This window comes from Papilio polytes, unplaced genomic scaffold (genome assembly GCF_000836215.1).
Source record: "Papilio polytes unplaced genomic scaffold, Ppol_1.0 DF822289.1, whole genome shotgun sequence".
NCBI lineage: Eukaryota > Metazoa > Arthropoda > Insecta > Lepidoptera > Papilionidae > Papilio > Papilio polytes.
The window spans coordinates 1,702,332-1,722,620 of NW_013526915.1; the positions used below are offsets into that span (position 1 = coordinate 1,702,332).

General features: G+C 31.9%; 2 protein-coding genes across 3 annotated transcripts in view; both read left to right on the forward strand.

Moving 5' to 3' along the window:
• The window catches only part of LOC106106294 (peripheral plasma membrane protein CASK), a 102,194-nt gene extending 92,753 nt beyond the window's left edge, over positions 1 to 9,441 (forward strand). Inside the window, exons 8-18 of one of the 2 annotated variants that reach the window (XM_013286855.1) lie at positions 78 to 269; positions 943 to 1,107; positions 1,403 to 1,471; positions 2,326 to 2,424; positions 2,499 to 2,637; positions 3,810 to 3,854; positions 4,943 to 5,062; positions 5,377 to 5,487; positions 6,093 to 6,200; positions 6,753 to 6,928; positions 7,513 to 9,441. In XM_013286855.1, coding sequence (XP_013142309.1) covers positions 78 to 269; positions 943 to 1,107; positions 1,403 to 1,471; positions 2,326 to 2,424; positions 2,499 to 2,637; positions 3,810 to 3,854; positions 4,943 to 5,062; positions 5,377 to 5,487; positions 6,093 to 6,200; positions 6,753 to 6,928; positions 7,513 to 7,692 — 1,404 coding nt within the window. In that variant the 3' untranslated portion in view covers positions 7,693 to 9,441. The remainder of the gene's footprint in view (positions 1 to 77; positions 270 to 942; positions 1,108 to 1,402; positions 1,472 to 2,325; positions 2,425 to 2,498; positions 2,638 to 3,809; positions 3,855 to 4,942; positions 5,063 to 5,376; positions 5,488 to 6,092; positions 6,201 to 6,752; positions 6,929 to 7,512) is intronic. The other variant, XM_013286856.1, reaches the window with a different exon arrangement.
• A 4,254-nt stretch (positions 9,442 to 13,695) lies between these two features.
• LOC106106223 (vacuolar protein sorting-associated protein 72 homolog) lies at positions 13,696 to 19,321 on the forward strand. Its single transcript, XM_013286772.1, has 9 exons — positions 13,696 to 13,953; positions 14,106 to 14,229; positions 14,586 to 14,724; positions 15,051 to 15,227; positions 15,701 to 15,776; positions 16,277 to 16,383; positions 16,676 to 16,811; positions 17,408 to 17,566; positions 18,521 to 19,321. The coding sequence occupies exons 1-9, from the start codon at positions 13,823 to 13,825 to the stop codon at positions 18,711 to 18,713; spliced, it is 1,242 nt and encodes a 413-aa protein (XP_013142226.1). The 5' UTR covers positions 13,696 to 13,822; the 3' UTR covers positions 18,714 to 19,321.
• Positions 19,322 to 20,289: the final 968 nt, after the last annotated feature.

Here is a 20,289-nt window from a genome sequence, read left to right on the forward strand (position 1 = left end):
AAAAATGTGTTGAACTTAAACAAACGGAGTATGGTGTAAACACAAGGTACATCGTTGAATTAATTGTTTGTTTGCAGGCGTTGCTTCAGGCGCACGACGTGGTGGCGCGCGAGGTGTACGGCGAGGAGTCGCTGCGCGCGTCCCCTCCGCCTGTCAACGGCCGCGCCCCTGCCCCCGCGCAGGACGACGACGACGACACCGAGCCAGAGTTTGAGAACGTGACCAGGGTGCGCCTCGTGCAGTTCCAGAAGAACACCGATGAGCCCATGGTAAAAGCATCTGCTAACATCAGCAAACTGAGCTAGAACAGAACACATAATTTACTGACAAGTCTATAATTGAACATGTAATGGTCTTTGTGACGAATGAATGCAAGCCATACAATTATTTTCTAAAAATCCGTTCGCTTTCTTAAATATCTATCTCAGTAGGTACGTTTTCCACTCCACCATTCAAATTGTAAACAGATACTGCAATTCGAAACCCACTTTACATGAAAGCCTGTAACTAGTGTAACCAACGTACCCTATTCAATGAAGGCATATATAGGCAATAGCTTCAATTAGAATCGGACGTCTTTAACACGACGAAATTGCAGTTGCCCAATAAATTAATTGAATGACGTCCTTTGAATGTGATTCAATCTCGAAGTGTTCTATTCCCAATAGTACATCCTATTTTAGATTGTAATACACTGGTGGTATTTTATCAAACAGACTAACAATTATTACTATTAGATATTTCACTATCAATTTTTTTTATTTTAATATACCAATCATAATCTGACATGTTTCAATCTAATTTTTACTCATAAGAGATTTCCGACTTACTAAAAATCCTAATTTTCTCTCTACTAACGGTGTTTTTAAACAGCTTCATTTATATTCAGCGCTGATCGGATTCCAACTATCGAGCGGAATTCGAATGTAACGATTATTACAGGGCATAACGCTGAAGCTAGCTGACGACGGTCGTTGCATCGTAGCACGCATCATGCACGGCGGCATGATACACCGGCAGGCGACGCTGCACGTGGGAGATGAGATCAGGGAGATTAACGGTACTCCTGTCGCCAACCAGTCCGTAGCTCAACTGCAACGGATGTTGGTAAGGCGGATTTTAGATAATCATTCAGTCAGTAGACATTAGATTCCTGATGTTTCTTTGATGAACCTTGATGTCAAATCATCCGTCAATTAAATTCTTGTCTTATCCGTATGCACTTTTACAAGTAGAAAGGTTCTTTCCATTTGGTAATGTTTGATTGTTCTGAATTGACCTCGGTTTCTGTCGCGTGATTTTTGCGTTCTTTTTCTTTGAAAAGACTGAGATAACAATATGTTTTGTACAAGTGGGTTGATAGTAGAAGCCCTTTATTAATCAACGTATTTGCACATTACAGCGTGAGGCCCGTGGCTCGGTGACCTTCAAGATCGTACCATCGTATCGCTCTGCGCCGCCACCTTGCGAGGTAAGCTTCACTTCTCTTTGTGACTAATCTAATTAAGTTTTGAACCCCTTAGAGAGCTGTGTGTTGACTGAACGCTTACTCTATCGATTGCAACACTCCTTTAAACTGAAGCAACTCTGACGATGCTCATAGTAACAGATAATCTTGTATTGGGTTTACTTGAATGTTTGAAATTAGAAGTGTGATTAACGCTTGCTTCAAACTAACAGAAACTTAAAGCGTAGTACAAAGATTCGACAAGCGCACATAAATAACTGCTAAATGCTTGTCCTGGAAGCATAAAATCAAATCGGTGATAATAAAAACAAAATAAAAATTTTATATTTTTCCCTCCTAACTAGCTATTCCGGATAAAGCCTTCGCCCGTGCTAGTAAGTAGCTGGAGACGGAGCAGTCGCTACTTTATGTTGTTTTATGTTGGTCGTATAAAGTTTATGTTATGTTGTGTTGTTTACGTCGCCCGGGCATGGCTGCGCGTCCCCGAGAAGATCTGCGTTTCTGTGCGCTTGTTGTTCTTACCATGGCTTCACTACATCATTAATAACTGTTTCTTTATTCTTTGTAACAGTTGATTTTCTTTTATTTCCATTTTGTTTCAACATATTGATTTATGCATCAGTATAATAATGTTTGTGACTTCTTTCTTTTATTCTGATTTGTATGCTTTTGGTAAACAATAGTTTTAGACTATCTGTAGTATATGTAGGTATTGAAGGTAGTTTTTAAATTAATTTGATGTTAAAAGGTAATTAAATTTTCATTAAATTTAGTAGATGTATCATATTTTATTATCCTGCAAATTGCATGTGTTTTTATAAACAAAATGGGTTTTTTACATTATAATTATTTTTTAGATATTTGTGAGAGCGCAATTTGATTACGATCCTTTAGAAGATGAATTGATCCCGTGCGCTCAAGCCGGTATTTCCTTCAACACTGGAGATATACTTCAGGTAAACACTTTATTTTTTTCTTTTATCATTTTTTTAATATTGACACTTGTATTTATTGTTTCTTCGTTTTACAGATAATAAGCAAGGATGACTCTCACTGGTGGCAGGCGCGTAAAGACGCGGCAGGGGGCTCTGCTGGCCTCGTGCCCAGCCCTGAGCTACAGGAGTGGCGTGCCGCCTGTGCCGCTGCTGAACGCTCTAACGCCGATCAAGGTATACGATTTCTTCTTTCTCTCTTTCTTTTCTATACTAGACTCAACTAACTTCTGCAGCAAGGTTTTCAACGCATATGAAGGTTTGATCATTGTTATTGGCCTCCGTCTTCCTATTGTTAACCATATCCCACTTCCTACCGGTTTTCTTTTTCCTTGTGACCTTTGGTTTTGGCATAGTGGCTTTAAATAAGTGGTGAATTTGCTTTCTAAAGATAAAACTTTAATTATGTTAACGTAAGACTGTTTTTGAGGTCTTCTGAAAACTTTGAACTGAATCGTCTAATCGTTTAATTGTGTTGAGTTCTTTCGCCAGTTTGTTCTAATGCATGCATAGTGTTTGGAGTGTTTTGATTTATCATGTCATTAACATTGTGTGTTTTCGTTTCAAATTAACATTGGACCAACAGTTGGTACGTAAATTCATTATTTTATGCTTAAAATACGATCTCCGTATGACCATAATAAGAAATATATCCTCTTGTGCATGGTATAGAGTCCTTTAAAATGTAAAGAAAATATCTGTAAAAACAAATGTAAAAAAATCGAAAGCTATTTAGTAGACAGAAGTATTTGCTTCAACAAGTACGTTAAATGTTATTGTTACCTGGATTGAAGGAATTTGTACAGTCTTGACATGAGTCTATTCTAGTTCAAGTGGGGTAATGCTTTGAGATTCATATAGATAATTCACAATTTTATACGTGACTACTAGCATTGTTTAATTTGAAATTAATTTTGACGTTTCCAGTTTTCCATTGCTATTATCTTTGTACTTTAAAAAAATACAGTTCAATTTTGATTGTTCATTGCTTGAAAGGTATTTTTCAAAGGGGTTTTAATATAGATATCTTACTAATGCGAAAGTTTTGATGGATAGATATTTATTAGAGGTTGTAGCCTTACCTGTTGAATCGATCTCGATGAAATTTGCCATAGATGTAGAGGATAGTATGGAATTCACATTGAATACTTTATTTTGTTTTTTTTATACCGCTAATACGAAATCGCGGGTGAAAGCTGTTTTCATTACATTTTATAAAATGATTTTTAACTACAATCTCAGAGCGTTGCCCTTATGCGTGTCGAATGGTATCGATGTAGCAACCCTGCCTCATTAACGGTGTTCCCATTGGCGTGTGCATGACCCGTGTTGTAATGTTGTGCGGCTAGGAGCCGAGGGCTGCGTGTCGCACACCGACGGCTGCGAGAACACAGGTACACCTTCAAAAACTTTAATTATACACTGTATAAATACATGTATACATTCTTTGCCAAATCGATTAACAACTATACTCATGACACTAAAGTACACGACACTTAACAAAATCAATGTTGTAAATAGATATTAGAGAACTTAATTTAAATGTTATTGTTAAGTATACATTTTAAATAAAACATTCGAAATAAAATATACACTGTATGAAATTTATACACTTTTATACATTGTTAATCCAACATTTTGAAAATTAAATAATCAAAATTACTGTTACCTATACAATTTATTTAAATAAACATTATGTTAAAATGCTGAATATACACTCAACATAATACAATAATGTACTCTGAAATTTCTTTAATTTATTGTTTTACGAGTTAATCGATCTGGTATCTGAAGTATAAGAGATACGTAACAGACTTATGTATACTTTTTACACAATAGCTTGGCAGTTGTAGCTAACAGCGCACGATTCTTCACTCTACTCACACCTTTAAACTTAAAGGTCCACTAGACTGGATTGTGTACTTTATCATGAGACTTTATGACTTTCTTAAATACGTTTTTATGACGTTAGTACTCATATTTTGAACCAGTACACATTACATTAATAATTACACATTCTATTATTCATTTGTGTAACACGAGTTTATATTTTCCGATTGATATAGTTATTGTATAGACTAGAAATATCAAATAACTAACCCTATTACAAATCCAATTGTGTTTTAGTACATATTTTGAGTAGTGAAAATCGTATTTGGTAGTTTTTCTTCGTAATAATTTAAAATTCAATATAACTTCTACCTAGTAATTTTAATACTTCAAATGTAAATTCAAAATTCTATGTAACCGAATACTTTCGTATTTCAAAGTACTTCAATGTTCATTTTAGCGTGAACTCTGTATAAAAACAAAATTAAAACTGTTCAAAGTAGTTGGCTCTTAAATATACAGTGTTTTAAAGTAGCTATCAGCTTAAATGAACAATATTATTACTTTTTTGTTTAAATTCTAGTCATTTCTAATTACTTTTGAACCTGCAGTTTATATCAAAGATAATAATTTGAATAAACAATTGTTTCAGTCAATTGTTCGATATTCGGACGCAAGAAGAAACAATCTAAGGATAAATATCTTGCGAAGCATAACGCAGTGTTTGATCAACTGGACGTGGTGACCTATGAAGAAGTCGTTAAACTACCATGTAAGTATATATACAGTAAAATTGAAGTGTCTGTACGTTATATTGAGAGAAAAAAATCATATTTCGTGAACAAATGTGAAATGTATGTCTGTTTTTGTAACCGCGCTTGTTCCTACTAATCGCCGAAAGGGTCGGTTTATATACACGGGGGTTTAATGAAAAATAGCTGAAATTATCGGGAATAGTTTAAGCTACTTTTGTTTTCATCGACAAAGTCCCAGTCGACATCTATCATGATAATAATTTTAACATAATAGAACAGTCAATGTAATATAAATGCTAGATATGATAGTGTTAATTTGTATTTTTCGCAGCTTTCCAGAGGAAGACGATAGTGCTGTTGGGCGCGCACGGCGTCGGCCGACGTCACATCAAGAACACCCTGATAGCGCGACACCCCGACCAGTACGCGTATCCCATACCGCGTGAGTTTTACTACGATATAGACTTGTATAGACGATAATCCCGCTTAATTATGTCGCTAAATATCAATGACAGTCTTACAAAATATTTGTATCAGTGTCACAAAATATCGGTATCAGTGTCACAAAATATCGGTATCAATGTCATAAAATATCGGTATCAGTGTCACAAAATATCGGTATCAGTGTCACAAAATATCGGTATCATTTTCACAAAATAATCGGACATTACAAGATACATTGATAGAGTTTGACTTATAGCGGGTGCACCTTTAATAACCTATCGCACAATCGTTATGCGATTGTCGATTGTTTCGCAGCCAATTCAACTGTTTAGTTGCACAACTAAATATCGAGTAGTGTACCTTCATATCAGCTCATAGGAACCAAAGCAAGACTAAACAGTTGTGCGATTTTGTAGTCAAAAGGTGCGCACGCTCTTAAAATTAACATGCGGTAATCATGTATTTTTAGTTTTATCTGTTATAATTTAGTTAATCTAAATGTTACTATAACTTTATAAAAGACGTGTCTTGTTTGCTCCTTTTATTAGCGGATATTTTAGTATTGAATTCTTGATGTGACAAATATTAACATAACATTTTCAGATACAACTCGTCCGCCTCGACCTGATGAAGAGAACGGCAGACATTATTACTTCGTGACCCACGAGGAGATGATGGCGGATATTGCTGCTAATGAATATTTGGAATATGGTAAGATATAACCTCTTTATGTAATGTTTACACATTACTTTTATTTAATGAGTTTTTTGTTGTCTTTACTATCTTTACCGTTTTCAAGTAATTTACACTTGGAGTAGACTTAATAGGTACAAGAAGATGAAAGATACGCGAATTACCGAACTTGTTTTACATGGTTTTGAATAGACTAAACTGTCGGCCGATTTAAAGTCTGTCATGTGTAGAACCTTTAGTATTCAGACGCAAGATAAGTCCGCGCGCAGCCGACAGTGTTTTAACAGTGGCAGAGTCCGCTTTAACATCTTCGAACGAATGTGCTGCAATATTATGAAGTATGTGCAATTCCACGTATTCCTTCCCCTTTCCATCATTTATACAAGGCTGAAAAGAGAAAGCGAATTTGGAGTTAGCAAAGACGAAGAAGGGGAAATAACCCCTTTATGTACATCTTACTTGCAATTGATGTTTGTAGGCAGCGGTCGTATCAGGTGGATTTGCTCGTCTGCCACTTTATGATTTTTTGAGGGTTTTTCCTCGTTAGTAATTTGTAGTTCCATACTGTAGGCACGCACGAGGACGCGATGTACGGCACGAAGCTGGAGACGATCCGGCGCATCCACGCGGAGCGCCGCGTCGCCATCCTGGACGTGGAGCCGCAGGCGCTGAAGGTGCTGCGCTCGGCCGAGTTCGCGCCCTACGTCGTCTTCGTCGCCGCGCCGCCGCTCAACAACGTCGCTGACGTGAGTCCTTCTAGAACGTTCTACACCGAACTTGTGGTTTCTTGATTGTTGTTGATTGTCGAATTCGACTCAGTAGACCCACCAAAATGTCCAATAAGTAATTTTTGCTTTAAAACAGTCACATCTGATGTGAATGTAAACAACTCTTATTTGACTTGGTTTTCTTTTTTTCTGAATTGGCAAAGCTTTGCGTATTATGAATGTAATAAGAGATGATGATATAAATAAGACAGTATTAAATTTAAATATGGTTACAAAAGTAGAGGATATATGAATGAGGAAGATCGTAGAATGTTTGGATGGATTATGTGAAGGAGAATATGCTTAAGAAGGGAGTTGATTCAAATATAACGATTTGTAGAAATGTATAGAAGAGCAGTATATACTCTACAGACCCTCTGTAGGGACAAGAGCAAGTTGATGAAGACTTTACCATTACAAAGGTAATGGTAAAGTCTTTCGCGCGTACACAGCGGTCTACAGCTAGTAACATTATAAATCTTTTTTGCGATTCTTAGTATTTCACCTGTTAGGATTACTCAATCAATTCTATATTCAATTCGATTATTTTCAATAAATTCCAGTACGACGGTTCCCTGGAAGTGTTAGTACGTGAATCTGAACAACTCCGTCGTACGTACGGACATCACTTCGACCTCTGCATCGTCAACAACGACATCGACGACACGCTCGCGCAACTGGAGGCGGCGCTCGCGCGGCTCCGCACCGCGCCGCAGTGGGTGCCCGTCGCTTGGGTGTACTGACCTAACGACTGCTACCTATAGAACAAATACGACTCTATTGCCTCAGGTATAAAGTTCACTTTTGCTTGTACGTGATGTACGTACAACATGTCTCAAACGTATCTCAAATGTTCACTTTTATTTTAGTGGAAAACGACTCTATTGTCACAGGTATAAAGTTCACTTTTGCTTGTACGTACATCGTATCAATCGTTCACTTTTATTTTAATGAAAAACGACTCTATTGTCTCGAGTGTAAGGTTCAGTTTATTTATCTGAAGACAAAACACGACTGTCTTGTCACGGGTATAAAGTCCTTTATTATCTGTTGATAAAATACAACTCTATGTTCTCAGATATAACGTTCACTTTCGCATACAGGTCAAACACCACTCTACTGTTTAAAGTATACTCTTTTTACCTGTAAACGAAATACAACTATTGCCTCGGGTATAAGGTACACTTTTTACCTGTAGACAAAATACGACTCTATTATCTGAGGTGTAACGTGTAGTTTTATATATTGGCTTCACTGTCATAACACTACATATTGTTGTCTTTGTTTTGTTTGGAGAGATTGAGAGAGATGGCAATATGTAATATGTTAGGATAGTGATGTACACGGTTACGTTATGTTATGTTTTTTGAATTTAGAATTGTTTTCGATTATAAGGGACATTTTAACGAATTTAAGTTTCTTTATAATTTGGTTTATTCTGTTTTATCTTTGGGATTTTTTTTTTAAATCATTGAAGCTTGTTGATTTCTAAAATTGGTTTAAACTATCTCTCTAAGAGGGTATTTGAAAGTTTTTTTCATATTTAACAGCGATTGTTATATTTATTTTATTATTATTTTTTTCTATTAATTATTAAAACGCCGAAAATTAGTTAAAATTCTCAGTAAATCTAAAATCAATGTAGTAAAACGATGAAATTTTAATTTTCACGTTGCTGTTTATAATAATTTTTGTTGTTTTTTTATTGTCGACTTTGGTATTTTTGATTGCGTTTATTTTGAAATTGAAACATAAAACATTAATATAAAATATGAAATATAACTTGTTTATATATTGGATTGTTTGTAAAGGTAAAGGAATGTTGATTTACATATCATTTATAAATTGAATGTTTATTGAGAATGAAAAGTTGAAAATCGATTTAAAAGTATGAATACAAAAAACTCTAGTAAACAATAATTTAAATTGTTCAATGAATGGAAACGCAATTCAAAATACCTTAGAATTACAACAAAATATAAAAAAAAAATGAATTAAAACACCACTTATTAATCGACAATTTTATATATTATACAAATTGTCTTTAAGATATAAATTTATACTTACGTCATTCTCACTTCGAGAGTAATTAGCTCAAAACAATTTTTATTCTTAACATATAAAAATTTAGATATTGTAGTTTTAGTATGTATGATCTAATTCAATTAAAACTTGAATCATGATTACTACGAATTGTTTATTATAAAAGTAGTCAAAAGAATCGGAATCTAAAAAGAAATCGACGGAAAAAACAATAAATTCGAATAGAGGTCATTTTAATCATAAAATCAGTGCCCGTGTTAGGGAGGATTTGGGCGGTTGCCCAGGGCGGTTAAAAAGGCGTCACTTCCTTTTACTTACAAAACCTGATAAAATAGGGGCGTTGTAAATATCGCCCAGGGCGTTAGTAGATTTAAAATTGTCACTGGCTAAAATTTTTCAACGACAAAACTCCTGAATAAAACGTTATGATTAAGGTTGTTTCAAACATATAACAATTTTCTTTGTAATATCATTGATAGTGCAACGAATTCCTAATAATTATGGAGGGGCTCTTTAATAATTATACTAAAATTAAAAACAAAATACACATTACCAAACCTAAAACTAGGGACATTCCGCTCTGTACTTAGTTGGTACTGTACTTAAAAACAGATTATTGTACTGTACTTAGTACAAAAATCTGTTTTTAAGTAATGTAGTGTATGTTATTGAAAGACTCAATTTCGCATGCACAATTATTTACAAGTTTCTAGAGAATCTGATCCATTCAATTACTCTTCACTAAGGGTCTCCCTTAGTGTTCAATTAACGACTCGGTGCAGCAGTGAGTGTGTGAAAATATAAAATAGTAAAACGCCTATAACATGCAATTGCTTTTATCAAATAATTTCCAAATTAAATTTTATTAGCAACTGTATTATCCCATACGAATTATTAGATTTTAGAAATCGGTTTTCATTTAAGACTAGTACAATTACAAAGACAAATGAATTTATATGTTACTTAAATATTATTTATTTAGTCAATTTTCATTGTTTTACATACAAGAAGAGTATATTATACAAAATAATGCGAAATATATAAGGCTATTTTACAATTGTTCCAGATCATATGTATTTATTTATTAATAATCTGTACATTTACAGCCTTACAATTAAATGCGGTATTTTAAACTTAGGAATAAACTGAGTATAAGCAAAATTTGTACTAATATTTTTTTATACTCAGTTTATTCCTAAGTTTAACTTTATGTCGCGTTTATTTGTAAGGCTCCTAGATTTTTTAAATAAATAAAGAAACCATGAAGTACTCAGGACCTCATTCGGTATCCCACCCACAACTGCGTATCGACAACTTTTTTTTAATATTCGAGAATAAATGCTTTTAAGATATCTTTTGCAAAATAGCCCTGTATTGCATTTGTATAATTATTTGGTGCAAGATCGCTCAATATAAACTGTGCCAAATGATTGTGAGTAAAAACGGACACACATCTTGTCCCGATCTAATCCTTTGAGATTTTTGAAATCTTGTACATAAGTATACAGTAGGTAATTAATAAAAATATAAAAGTAATTCACTAGTATTGTACCGTAGTTCAAAGTGTTTACTTCTTTAAAATTAAGATTTCTTCTATTGTAGTTAAGTATGGTAAGATTCGATTTGCAACCAAAAAAGCACAGATGTATTTACAAAGATTATTATTTATTATGTTTTTTTTTTATCATTAGTCAATATTCTTTAAATTAATGTTTAATTGTCAATTTCATTAAATATATAACTTTTAGAATAGATTTGGTAAAGTAAAAATTAACGTGATTTCATTTTCAAGGTCGCGTTTCGTTTTCATTTCGTTACACGAAAGAGAAAAGAGATGGTACAAGTTTGAGAACGAAAGAGAGGGAGGTTAAGACGTCTTTGAGCGTCGATTTTTTTTTCACAGATATTAATTTGATAGTTACATCTGTGCTTCTTGGTAGGACAAGGGTTTATTGTAATATATTTATCACAATTTCACACATTCAGAGTCCACAGGGTTGAAGGGTCACTGTAGTGTTTTCCTCTATGTAGCTAATAATTAACGATTTAAAATTTTATTCTGTTGACAAATGAAAATAATACTTCATTTTTAAAATGATTTGCAAAATTAGTATTTATGACCTATGTGCTTGATTTTTTTCGAAATAAAAATAAGTTTTCTTGTATAAAGCAAAATAGTAATTCAAACAGTATTTACCCTACCTCATATTTTATTTATACCATCAAAATAATAAAATTAACTTGTTGCTTTTTTCATACAAAATATAAAACATACTGACAATAAATTCATTTAATTAAATCGTCTTATTAACAAAAAATAACGCACCTTTTTCTTTGGTAATTCGGATTTTACTACTTTTTAAATCTTTTTAAATTTTCCATGTAGTGATTGAATACTCTTGGAAGAAATTATTTTAGGCTGTATCGACCTGCATGCTCTATGGCTTATCTTGTACAGATTAAAAATGAGTAGTCGAATTCGATTCTATAATTATTACTCTTTCAATATATGTAATATTTAGGATAAGATTTAAATGAACATTCATTTCCTCTACTAATTGTCATTTAATCGCAACTGACACGTTTTGACTAGTTGTATTTGCTCAACAATCAAGTTTTTTTTTAAATCTCTGTGTAATCAAATCTTTTATACACGAGCATATTTAATCATGTCAAAGATAATAAAAGAAAATAAAAAATCTTTTATTTTTAGTGGAAAAATATGATTTTTTTTATTATTCGTGTCAATCTATCTTTTTATTCAATTGTGAGTGTAAACGTAGTAATTATTTTCTCCTAGTTTCTGCGACCATAGATATTGGGATAAGTGTAATTATTTAAAAAAAAATCTTGGGGTTTTTATTGTTTAGTATAGATTTTTTGAAATGTGTAATAGTGTGGGGTTGCACTTGTATTAAGATATTTATAGGAATTTTGTATTGCACTTGTTTTTTTCTTGGTTAAGAGTTTAAAAAATTTATTTTAATTAAATAACCATTCCAAATTATTTAATCGTTTGTATCAAATACCAGTTATAAACAGAAATTTGTATTAGTTATTGAAAAATTTCAGTGATATTTATTTAGCAAATGTAATTTCATGTTTAGGATATTACACAATTTAATGTTGTTATGAAATTAGATATACAATAATTTATTTCAAAATAGATATGCTTAGATTATTTATTAAATAAATAAGATTTTTTAAATTTATGAACTGTTGGTTTTGAGTCTTGCTGACTAAAAATTTTTTTTAAAAAATGTGCTTAAATTTTTTTGACATGTTTTAACTAGTGTTTGCGTTAGCGTTGGAAAAGTTTATCGTAATATATTTATTATTATTAAAAACAATGTATATGTAACGGAGAATATTTTCAATGTTAATCATCGTAAAAATTTAATAACCTCACCCTGAACATTCCATCATAGTATAATCTGTCATTTATTTATTGATATACATATTTTAAAATTAGCGATATATGAATGCATAAATTATTGTTCTTGATATTTTGATGGTATTTTTAAGTTAGTTTTTTTATTTTATAATAATTGTACTTATAATTTAAATTTAATAGATTTATAATTATGTCTTGATACTTTGTTGTTTTAACATGATACTTAAAATATAGTAAATAATAAACCACTTTCATCGTGTAATTCATAATAAGAGATAAAATAAAACATAAAGACACATGAAATAGAAAATTTACAAATTGCAATAAATAGTTACCTATTATTTATAACTGAACAATAGTGTGTAATGTCTACCTATTAAATTATAATTTACCTGTCCCAGTTCAGAAATATTGCTATATCGAAATATAAATTGTATGCAAATGCAACATGTATCGAAACTTGTTAAACAACATGTATTAGGCAAACTCGTGCCATTGGTATCTGAAGGGACAGATCTTTCAATAACAATTTAAGACGACTGAAGTAAATAACTTATAATAACTGTTAAAGATTAAATAAATCGCACAAAATAATATGTTGTTTTATTACCTGTGGTCTTGACAAATTATAGAGGTGTTGCCAGTATTCCTGTGGGGGAAAGTAGATAAGGAAAAAGAAAGGAAAGGGTAAGTTTTAAGTAATGATCTAAAAACCCATATATGACTACTGCAGTTGTGAAAAATGTAGCTTCAGCACTTGATACTTCATCACTTTGCATCTTTGCGTAGCGTAGCTATAAAAGTGGACCCCGACTTCTCCTGAGCATAATACAAAAAAATTTAAGTATGTGGTGTGTAAGACATTTCCTTACGGAGTAAGTTCTATTTCTACGCTAAGGTACATTGAAATCTTTTGAGCCGTTCTGGAATTTCTTGTTTTACCTTCTAACAAACATCCATCCATCTATACTTTCCTTTTTTTAATTAAGTTAACAAAACACGGTTTGATTTATAAGTGTAGCTGTCTACTTACTCTGGTTTCAATTGGCTTACAAAGCCATACTGTTTACTTATTGAATATCGGTGAGAAGTCGTTATTGCAGTCTTGAAATTTAGCTCAGAGCTTTCTATATTAAAGTCGAAGTTTCTTTTTATGCTCTCAATTTATTAAAGATTTTTAAAATCTAAATCATCACTTTCAATTTTAAAATTAAAACTCGTCACATTTGTATCGGAACGTTTATTGTCTTTGCCTTCGAAAGTATGGCGGCACCTAACGTCAGTGTCAGATTATTGTCCCTTATGTCAATGTCATTTAATTTTAGTGATTTATGTTGACGAGGTTGTTATTTTAGCATCAAAATAAAGTATTTTAAATTGAATAAACACTTTAAGCTATTAATATCAGTAGATTGTGACCCAATACATTTTTAAACATGGCTCAAAGGGAACGGCGCTCAAATGCTGGCAATCGAATGGCAAAGTTGCTTAACGAAGAAGAGGAGGACGATTTTTATAAAACAACTTACGGAGGTTTTCAAGAAGGAGAAGAAGACAACGATTATGTGTAAGTTTTAAAATTAATTTGCATTAATAATCATTTGTTTACAATTATAATAAATACGAAAATACATCAAACACAAGACGAGACATATCTAATTTGTCCTTTTTACCGTTATAAGATATTCTTGTATGTTAAATAAGTATTTATCTTTTTAGTGAAGAAAAAGAAACAGAAGATGTTGTGGATTCAGATTTTGATATTGATGAGAATGATGAGCCAACTTCTGAACATGATGATGAGGAAACGAAGAAAAGGAAAGTTGACACAAAAGCTTACAAGGCAAGTACCTGACAAATTTACATACTTAGTTAAAATTTAATCTAATAACGTTAATATTCCATTTTCATCAAAGTTGAGTTTTTTTAAATAACTTGCTGTTGCGTGCGACTTCGTCCGCGTGAAATAAAAAAATAAAGTCTATGTTACTAAATGATAACATAGCTTTTTAATGGTGTATTTTTGAAATCGGCCCAGTAGTTTTGGAGTTATTTCAATACATACAAAAACACAAATCTTTTCTCTTTATATATTTTTATAATTGAAAAACTATCGCATGATCCCCTTATGTTAAGTGCTGTAATGTGAAATTTTTAATCAAAGATATTTATAAAAACATTTTTTTTAATTGCTTACAGGATCCAAACAGAAAACGGAAAGGTGCAGAACAGAAAGTGAAAAAAGTTATAAAAAAACCTAAAGAACACAAAGTAAAGGAAAAAACGATCACAACTTCAGTGGAAAAGGTTGATAAATCTATTATTGATTTATCTATAGGTGTGTATCTTATGAATATTATAAATGTGAAAGAAATGGATGGATGGAAATGTATCTTGTATGTCGGCTCAACGGATCTCAATGATAGTCAGAATAGATGTGGAACACTTATAAAAAGACATAGACTATTGATTAAGATTTTTTTATATTTGTAAGGACGGAATAGTGGGATGAAGCCAATAAACAAATTAAGCATATAAATACCATACCATGCTAAGACAACAATTATTTTAAAAGTTAAAAACATCATAAACATTAATAAAATGCATACACTCAAGAATTAATCAATCATTTAATGATTTTTAAACATACTGAAATATTTTCAGAAAGGAAATCCATAAGACAAAGTACAGCAGTAAAGTCAGCGGAGACTCAACAAAGAATCAAAATAAGATCAGAATTAAAGAAGAAGAAGCCTAAAAAAGTAGAGGAAAGAGTACTGACACAAGAAGAATTGTTAGAAGAAGCACTAATTACAGAAAAAGAAAATCTTAAGAGTTTAGGTAAGATTAATCTGTACTAATATGTTAAAGAGGAAAATTTTACATTTTAGATGTATGAAATAACTCAAAAACTATTGGACCAATTTCAAAAATTCTTTCACCATTTAAAAACTATGTTATCAGTGAGTAACATAGGCTACACTTTTTGATTATTTTTTAATATTACACAGATAAAGACGCAAGCAACAACTAGTGTCATATAAAAAGGCTCATTACTGTTTTAAATTAAGGTATTAGTTTAATATTTTGTGCATCTTGGTCTTAGTAATATTATAAATGCGAAAGTTTAGATGGATGGATGTTTGTTAGAGTTTGTAGCCTAAACGGCTAAACGGAACTTGATGAAATTTCGCAAAGATGTAGAGGATAGTCTGGAAGAACACATAGAATCACTTTTATTTTTTTTAATTCCACGCGGACGAAGTCGCGGGCGAAAGCTAGTATTATTATAACAATGTTATTTGTATTTCTAGAGAGATTTGAACAAAATGAATTGGAAAGAAAGAAAGTGAGACCTATCAAGAAAACTATCACTGGACCAGTAATAAGGTAATTCCACACACTATATTGTCATAAGAAACATTAAACATGCATTTATATTGCTAACTTGAGATTAAGTCAAAAAAAATACAATTTGTTGCTACCAAACGCACATACTAGTTTGCTCCAGTTTGACTTCTAACTCGAAAATTATATTTCGCCACACAGAGATGTCTGCACCGACATGTTTATATATGTTCACTTGATAACTGAAATGAAAAAAATCCGGTTTTAAACCCTGTATCCACCTGTATCCACCTACCCTGCTCATATCTGATATTTTTACCGACTTCCCAAAAGAAGGAGGTCCTCAATTCGTCCTTTTTTTTAAGTTGTGTTACGGCATAACTCCGCCGCTAGTGGACTGAATTTGATGATTCTTTTTTTATATCCGAAAGGTAACGCTTGCAGATGGGTCCCTTTTTTTGTTTTTACTGAATCGTTCAACTATTTATACTAGTTATTTCTGGAAAATATATATTTAAGAAGATATTTTCTCTATGTTGCAGGTATCATTCATTCGCAGTACCGGAACCTTTAATATCAGAAATTACACCTGAAACAAACACAATAATAGAAGATAATAAAGATGAGGATATGATTAAAAGTGAAAAAGGTAAGTTTTCATATTGTAAGATGTGAATTTTACTTTTGTAAATAAAAAGACATGCAAGCGGCCATCTGAATTCGCCAAAATGGCGAAGCGACACCAGACATCCGCAATTGCAGATCCGTTGCCTATCCTTGATTGACAGAGGAAGAGACACACAGGAAGGGGAAATGTCCCCTATTAAATCCACTTTCTCTTCCCATTATTTCCTTATAAGGGTAGAATGGAAAGGAACTATATTTAGGTTTGTAATAAATTTAATTATTTTTCTTATTGTTTTTAAATGTTTTTTGTTTAGAAACTATGGAAGAAGTGCCCATACTTGAAGAGAAACCAGTTGTAGAAGAGAGTGAGATAAAAGTAGAAAGAGATACAAGAACTAAGATGGATGTAGTCGGCCCTGACGAGGAAATTAAAATTGAAGATGTTAAATTGTAAGTATTTTTACAGTTATTTTAAATTATATAAAAATCAGTGATTTGTGCTAAAAAATACATAGACCTTTACCTTATTATAGTTAAGTAGCTGTTCTCGTGACTTTACCCGGTAAATTAAAATATATAGCCTATAAGCAGATGAATTGCCTTTCCAACAGTGAAAGGTTTTTTAAAATCGGCCCAGTAGTTTTATTTATTTCAATACATACAAAAATAGAAAACATTTCTCTTTATAACATTAGTATAGATTACTTACATATAAAAGTAAAATACAGAAAAGCAAAACCTAAAAAAGATTTCCACTTTTTTTTTCTTTTAATGACATACTATACAGATAAAGAAGACAAGGAAGTTTAAAAATCTTCATATTTTCTATTCTTCTTCTCTATGTATACTTCTATACTAATATTATAAAGAGGAAAGATTTGTATTTTTGTATGTATTGAAATAACTCAAAAATTAATGGTCCGATTTCAAAAATTCTTACACCATTAAAAAGCTAAAGTAAAATATGCTATATTTTTCATTTTTTAATTACCCGCAAACGAAATCGCGAGCTAACCCAGTATTTTCGATTTCTATTTGATTTTCAGGAAAAATGAAAAACAAAACAAACCAAAAAATACAAACTGCAAGTTTTATGAAAGGACACTAATATCTTTTGAGAACGATATTAGAAATAAAGCCTTCAAATCTTGCTTCCCGACTTCAAAACCTAAGAAGCGACGCGAGTTACTGTGTGCTGTTACTAAGTAAGTTTCTATTTATTGTTAAGAACAAAATTAGTACCGTGTTGTAGAATTGGCGCAACTCTAGATTATCGGCATACACGTCACGTCCCTAGCTGCAGCTGACAGCTGACAGCTGTCAATGTCACTAGAAGTATGGATTGGCGCGCAACCTGAGTCCTAACAAGATGTTTAAAGCGACAGTATCAATTAAATAACTTGTCTAAAATTATGAAAATACAATTACTGCTTAAAAGATATTTCTTAACCTTTAAAATATTTAGATATTTTCTACTATAACAGAGACATAGAAAGGGCATATAAGTCACAATTGACAATTTATCTAAATTCAACAGCGTAATATTGTAATGGTGGACTTAAAATGTTATTTGTTTTTGTGAAGAAATGCACAATTGCTTATTTCAAATCAGTGATTTCATAAATTTCATTAATTTTCATAAAATTGTTTGAATTAATGTTCTAAAAAAACAATTATGGCCTTTTTGGCCCTCCAATACTATTAACATGAATCATACATTTCTTTATCTAGATCTGGATTTTAAGAATTTAATGAACAGATCTATTTAAATAAAAATATATCTCTATATTATTATTATAAAGAAAAAAGATTTGTGTTTTTTAGATTTTTGTATGTATTGACATAACATAAAAACTACTGTACAGGTTAAAAAAATATTTCATCATTAAAAAGCCATGTCATCAGTGAGTAATATAGGCAATACCTTTTTATAATTTTTTAATTTCACGCGGGCGAAGTCGCGGATAACAGTTAGTGTATAAAAATATTATCAAGTGGAAAGATTTGTATTTTTGTAGATGAAATAACTCAAAAAATACTGGGCCGTTTTCAAAAATCATTTTACCATTTAAAAGCTACAGCTACATTATTTGTGTAACATAGGCTATATGTTTTCTTATTTTTTTAATTAACAGCTAATATAATAAACATATTTGCAGGAAACCAGCCCGTTACATAGATCCTATCACGAAGTTGCCGTACAGAAGTGTCGACGCTTTCCGTATAATACGTGAAGCGTACTACCAACAGCTGGAGGCGCGCGGCGACCGCACAGACCCGCAAGTGCAGCTCTGGTTAAACTGGAGACGAGCCAGCTCCGCCTCCAATTATGTTCAGATACACATCAAGTGACCAGTGTATTGTGCTATGGTGTGAATACAGTGTGAACAAACTTGTGTGAAGACTTAAAACTTAGTGTCAGACCTAACAAGTTGTAAATTATCTGATAACGATCCAATGTGTAAAATATGTGATGATAATATCAGTTACCTTATCTGAGTGACATCATTTTTAAGATATCTGAGCCTCTATCAGCCAGTTGTGGGACAGACCCTTAGTACTACTTAGATATATCATTTTAGTTTAAATAAAAGACGCTTATAGTGACTAGTGCCCGGATAGTAACGGACTGAACTATCGCACGACTGTTGTGCGATTGTCGATAGTTTCGCAGCAAACTCAACTGTTAGTTGCATAACTAAATGTGCGCTCCTCCATATAAGCACAGGAATCATCGTGCAACTAAACAGTTGTGCGACAGTTTAGTCAAAGGTGTGCGCGTGCTCTTGTGAATATTGAAATTTTATTAAGTGCAGGTTTGTAAATTGCAATAATATAGTATACTGAAAGTAGTGTAGTGAAATGTTTAACCACATTGAGGTCCATAATATAAAGAAATGTAACTACAGTAGAACCTCGATAACTCAAACCTCGGTAACTTAAAAACCTCTATAACTTCAAAAAATCATATATTCCCTTCCTATCAGAGCCCAAAACCTCTACAACATAGACCCTTGATAACTTAAAACCTCTTTAACTTAAAGTATTTTGTGTTTCCCTTGAACTTTAACTTATCGAGGTTCTACATTAGTACTACATTAGTATTTGCATAACTAAACTCAACTTTTGATTTATAAGTGTTTTAGTATAGATTATTTTTGTAATAGTAGTGTTTCCCGTAGATCAAATTTGCGTACTGGAATCCATTTGTATTTTATTTCCCATTGGTTTTATTAATTATATAAATTCTATTGGCCCAACAGGAAACACCTACAGTCTTACAAATAAATGCGGTATAAAGTTAAAATAAAGAATAAACTGATTATAAGCAAAATGTGTACTAATATTTGCTTATACTCAGTTTATTCCTAAATTTAAAATACAGCGTTTATTTGTTAGGCTGTTTTAGTTTAATCCATGGTAATATTGAGGTAAAATTCTTAATTTTCATGTTAACGTCCAAGATATATTTTAAACGATTTTTTTCTATGAATGTGTCTTTTAATTATTGAATACTTTAATGTTTTTTAAATTTAAATGTATTTTTTATGAAAATTTATATCACAAATGTGTAAAAATTCTATATTCATTTTTAGTTAATACACTTATTGTGAATATTGTCTCATGACTGATAGTATTTTGTGTTAGAATAAGTTTATAATTATTTTAGATGTAAACAAAATGATATATAGTTTTATATTTATTGTTTTATTTTTTATCTTGTGTGTTACCCGCGACTCCAGCCGCATGGAAATAAAAAAAAGAAAATAAGTAGCCTATGTGTTCTTTCAGACTATCCTTACTTAACTACAACTATGCTTAATTACAACAAGATCCGTTCAGACAGTAAGGGCCTGTCCCACTAAATTGTCAATTGTCTGATGAAAATCCAACATGTAAATCGCAATTATAATATTAGTTAGAATAT

Coding starts and splice junctions, on each gene's coding strand:
- LOC106106223 (XM_013286772.1), top strand. CDS start 13,823: ATGGCTCAAAGGGAACGGCGCTCAAATGCTGGCAATCGAATGGCAAAG. Junction 15,228..15,700: donor AGAAAATCTTAAGAGTTTAG/GTAAGATTAATC, acceptor TTGTATTTCTAG/AGAGATTTGAACAAAATGAA. Junction 16,384..16,675: donor TATGATTAAAAGTGAAAAAG/GTAAGTTTTCAT, acceptor TTTTTTGTTTAG/AAACTATGGAAGAAGTGCCC.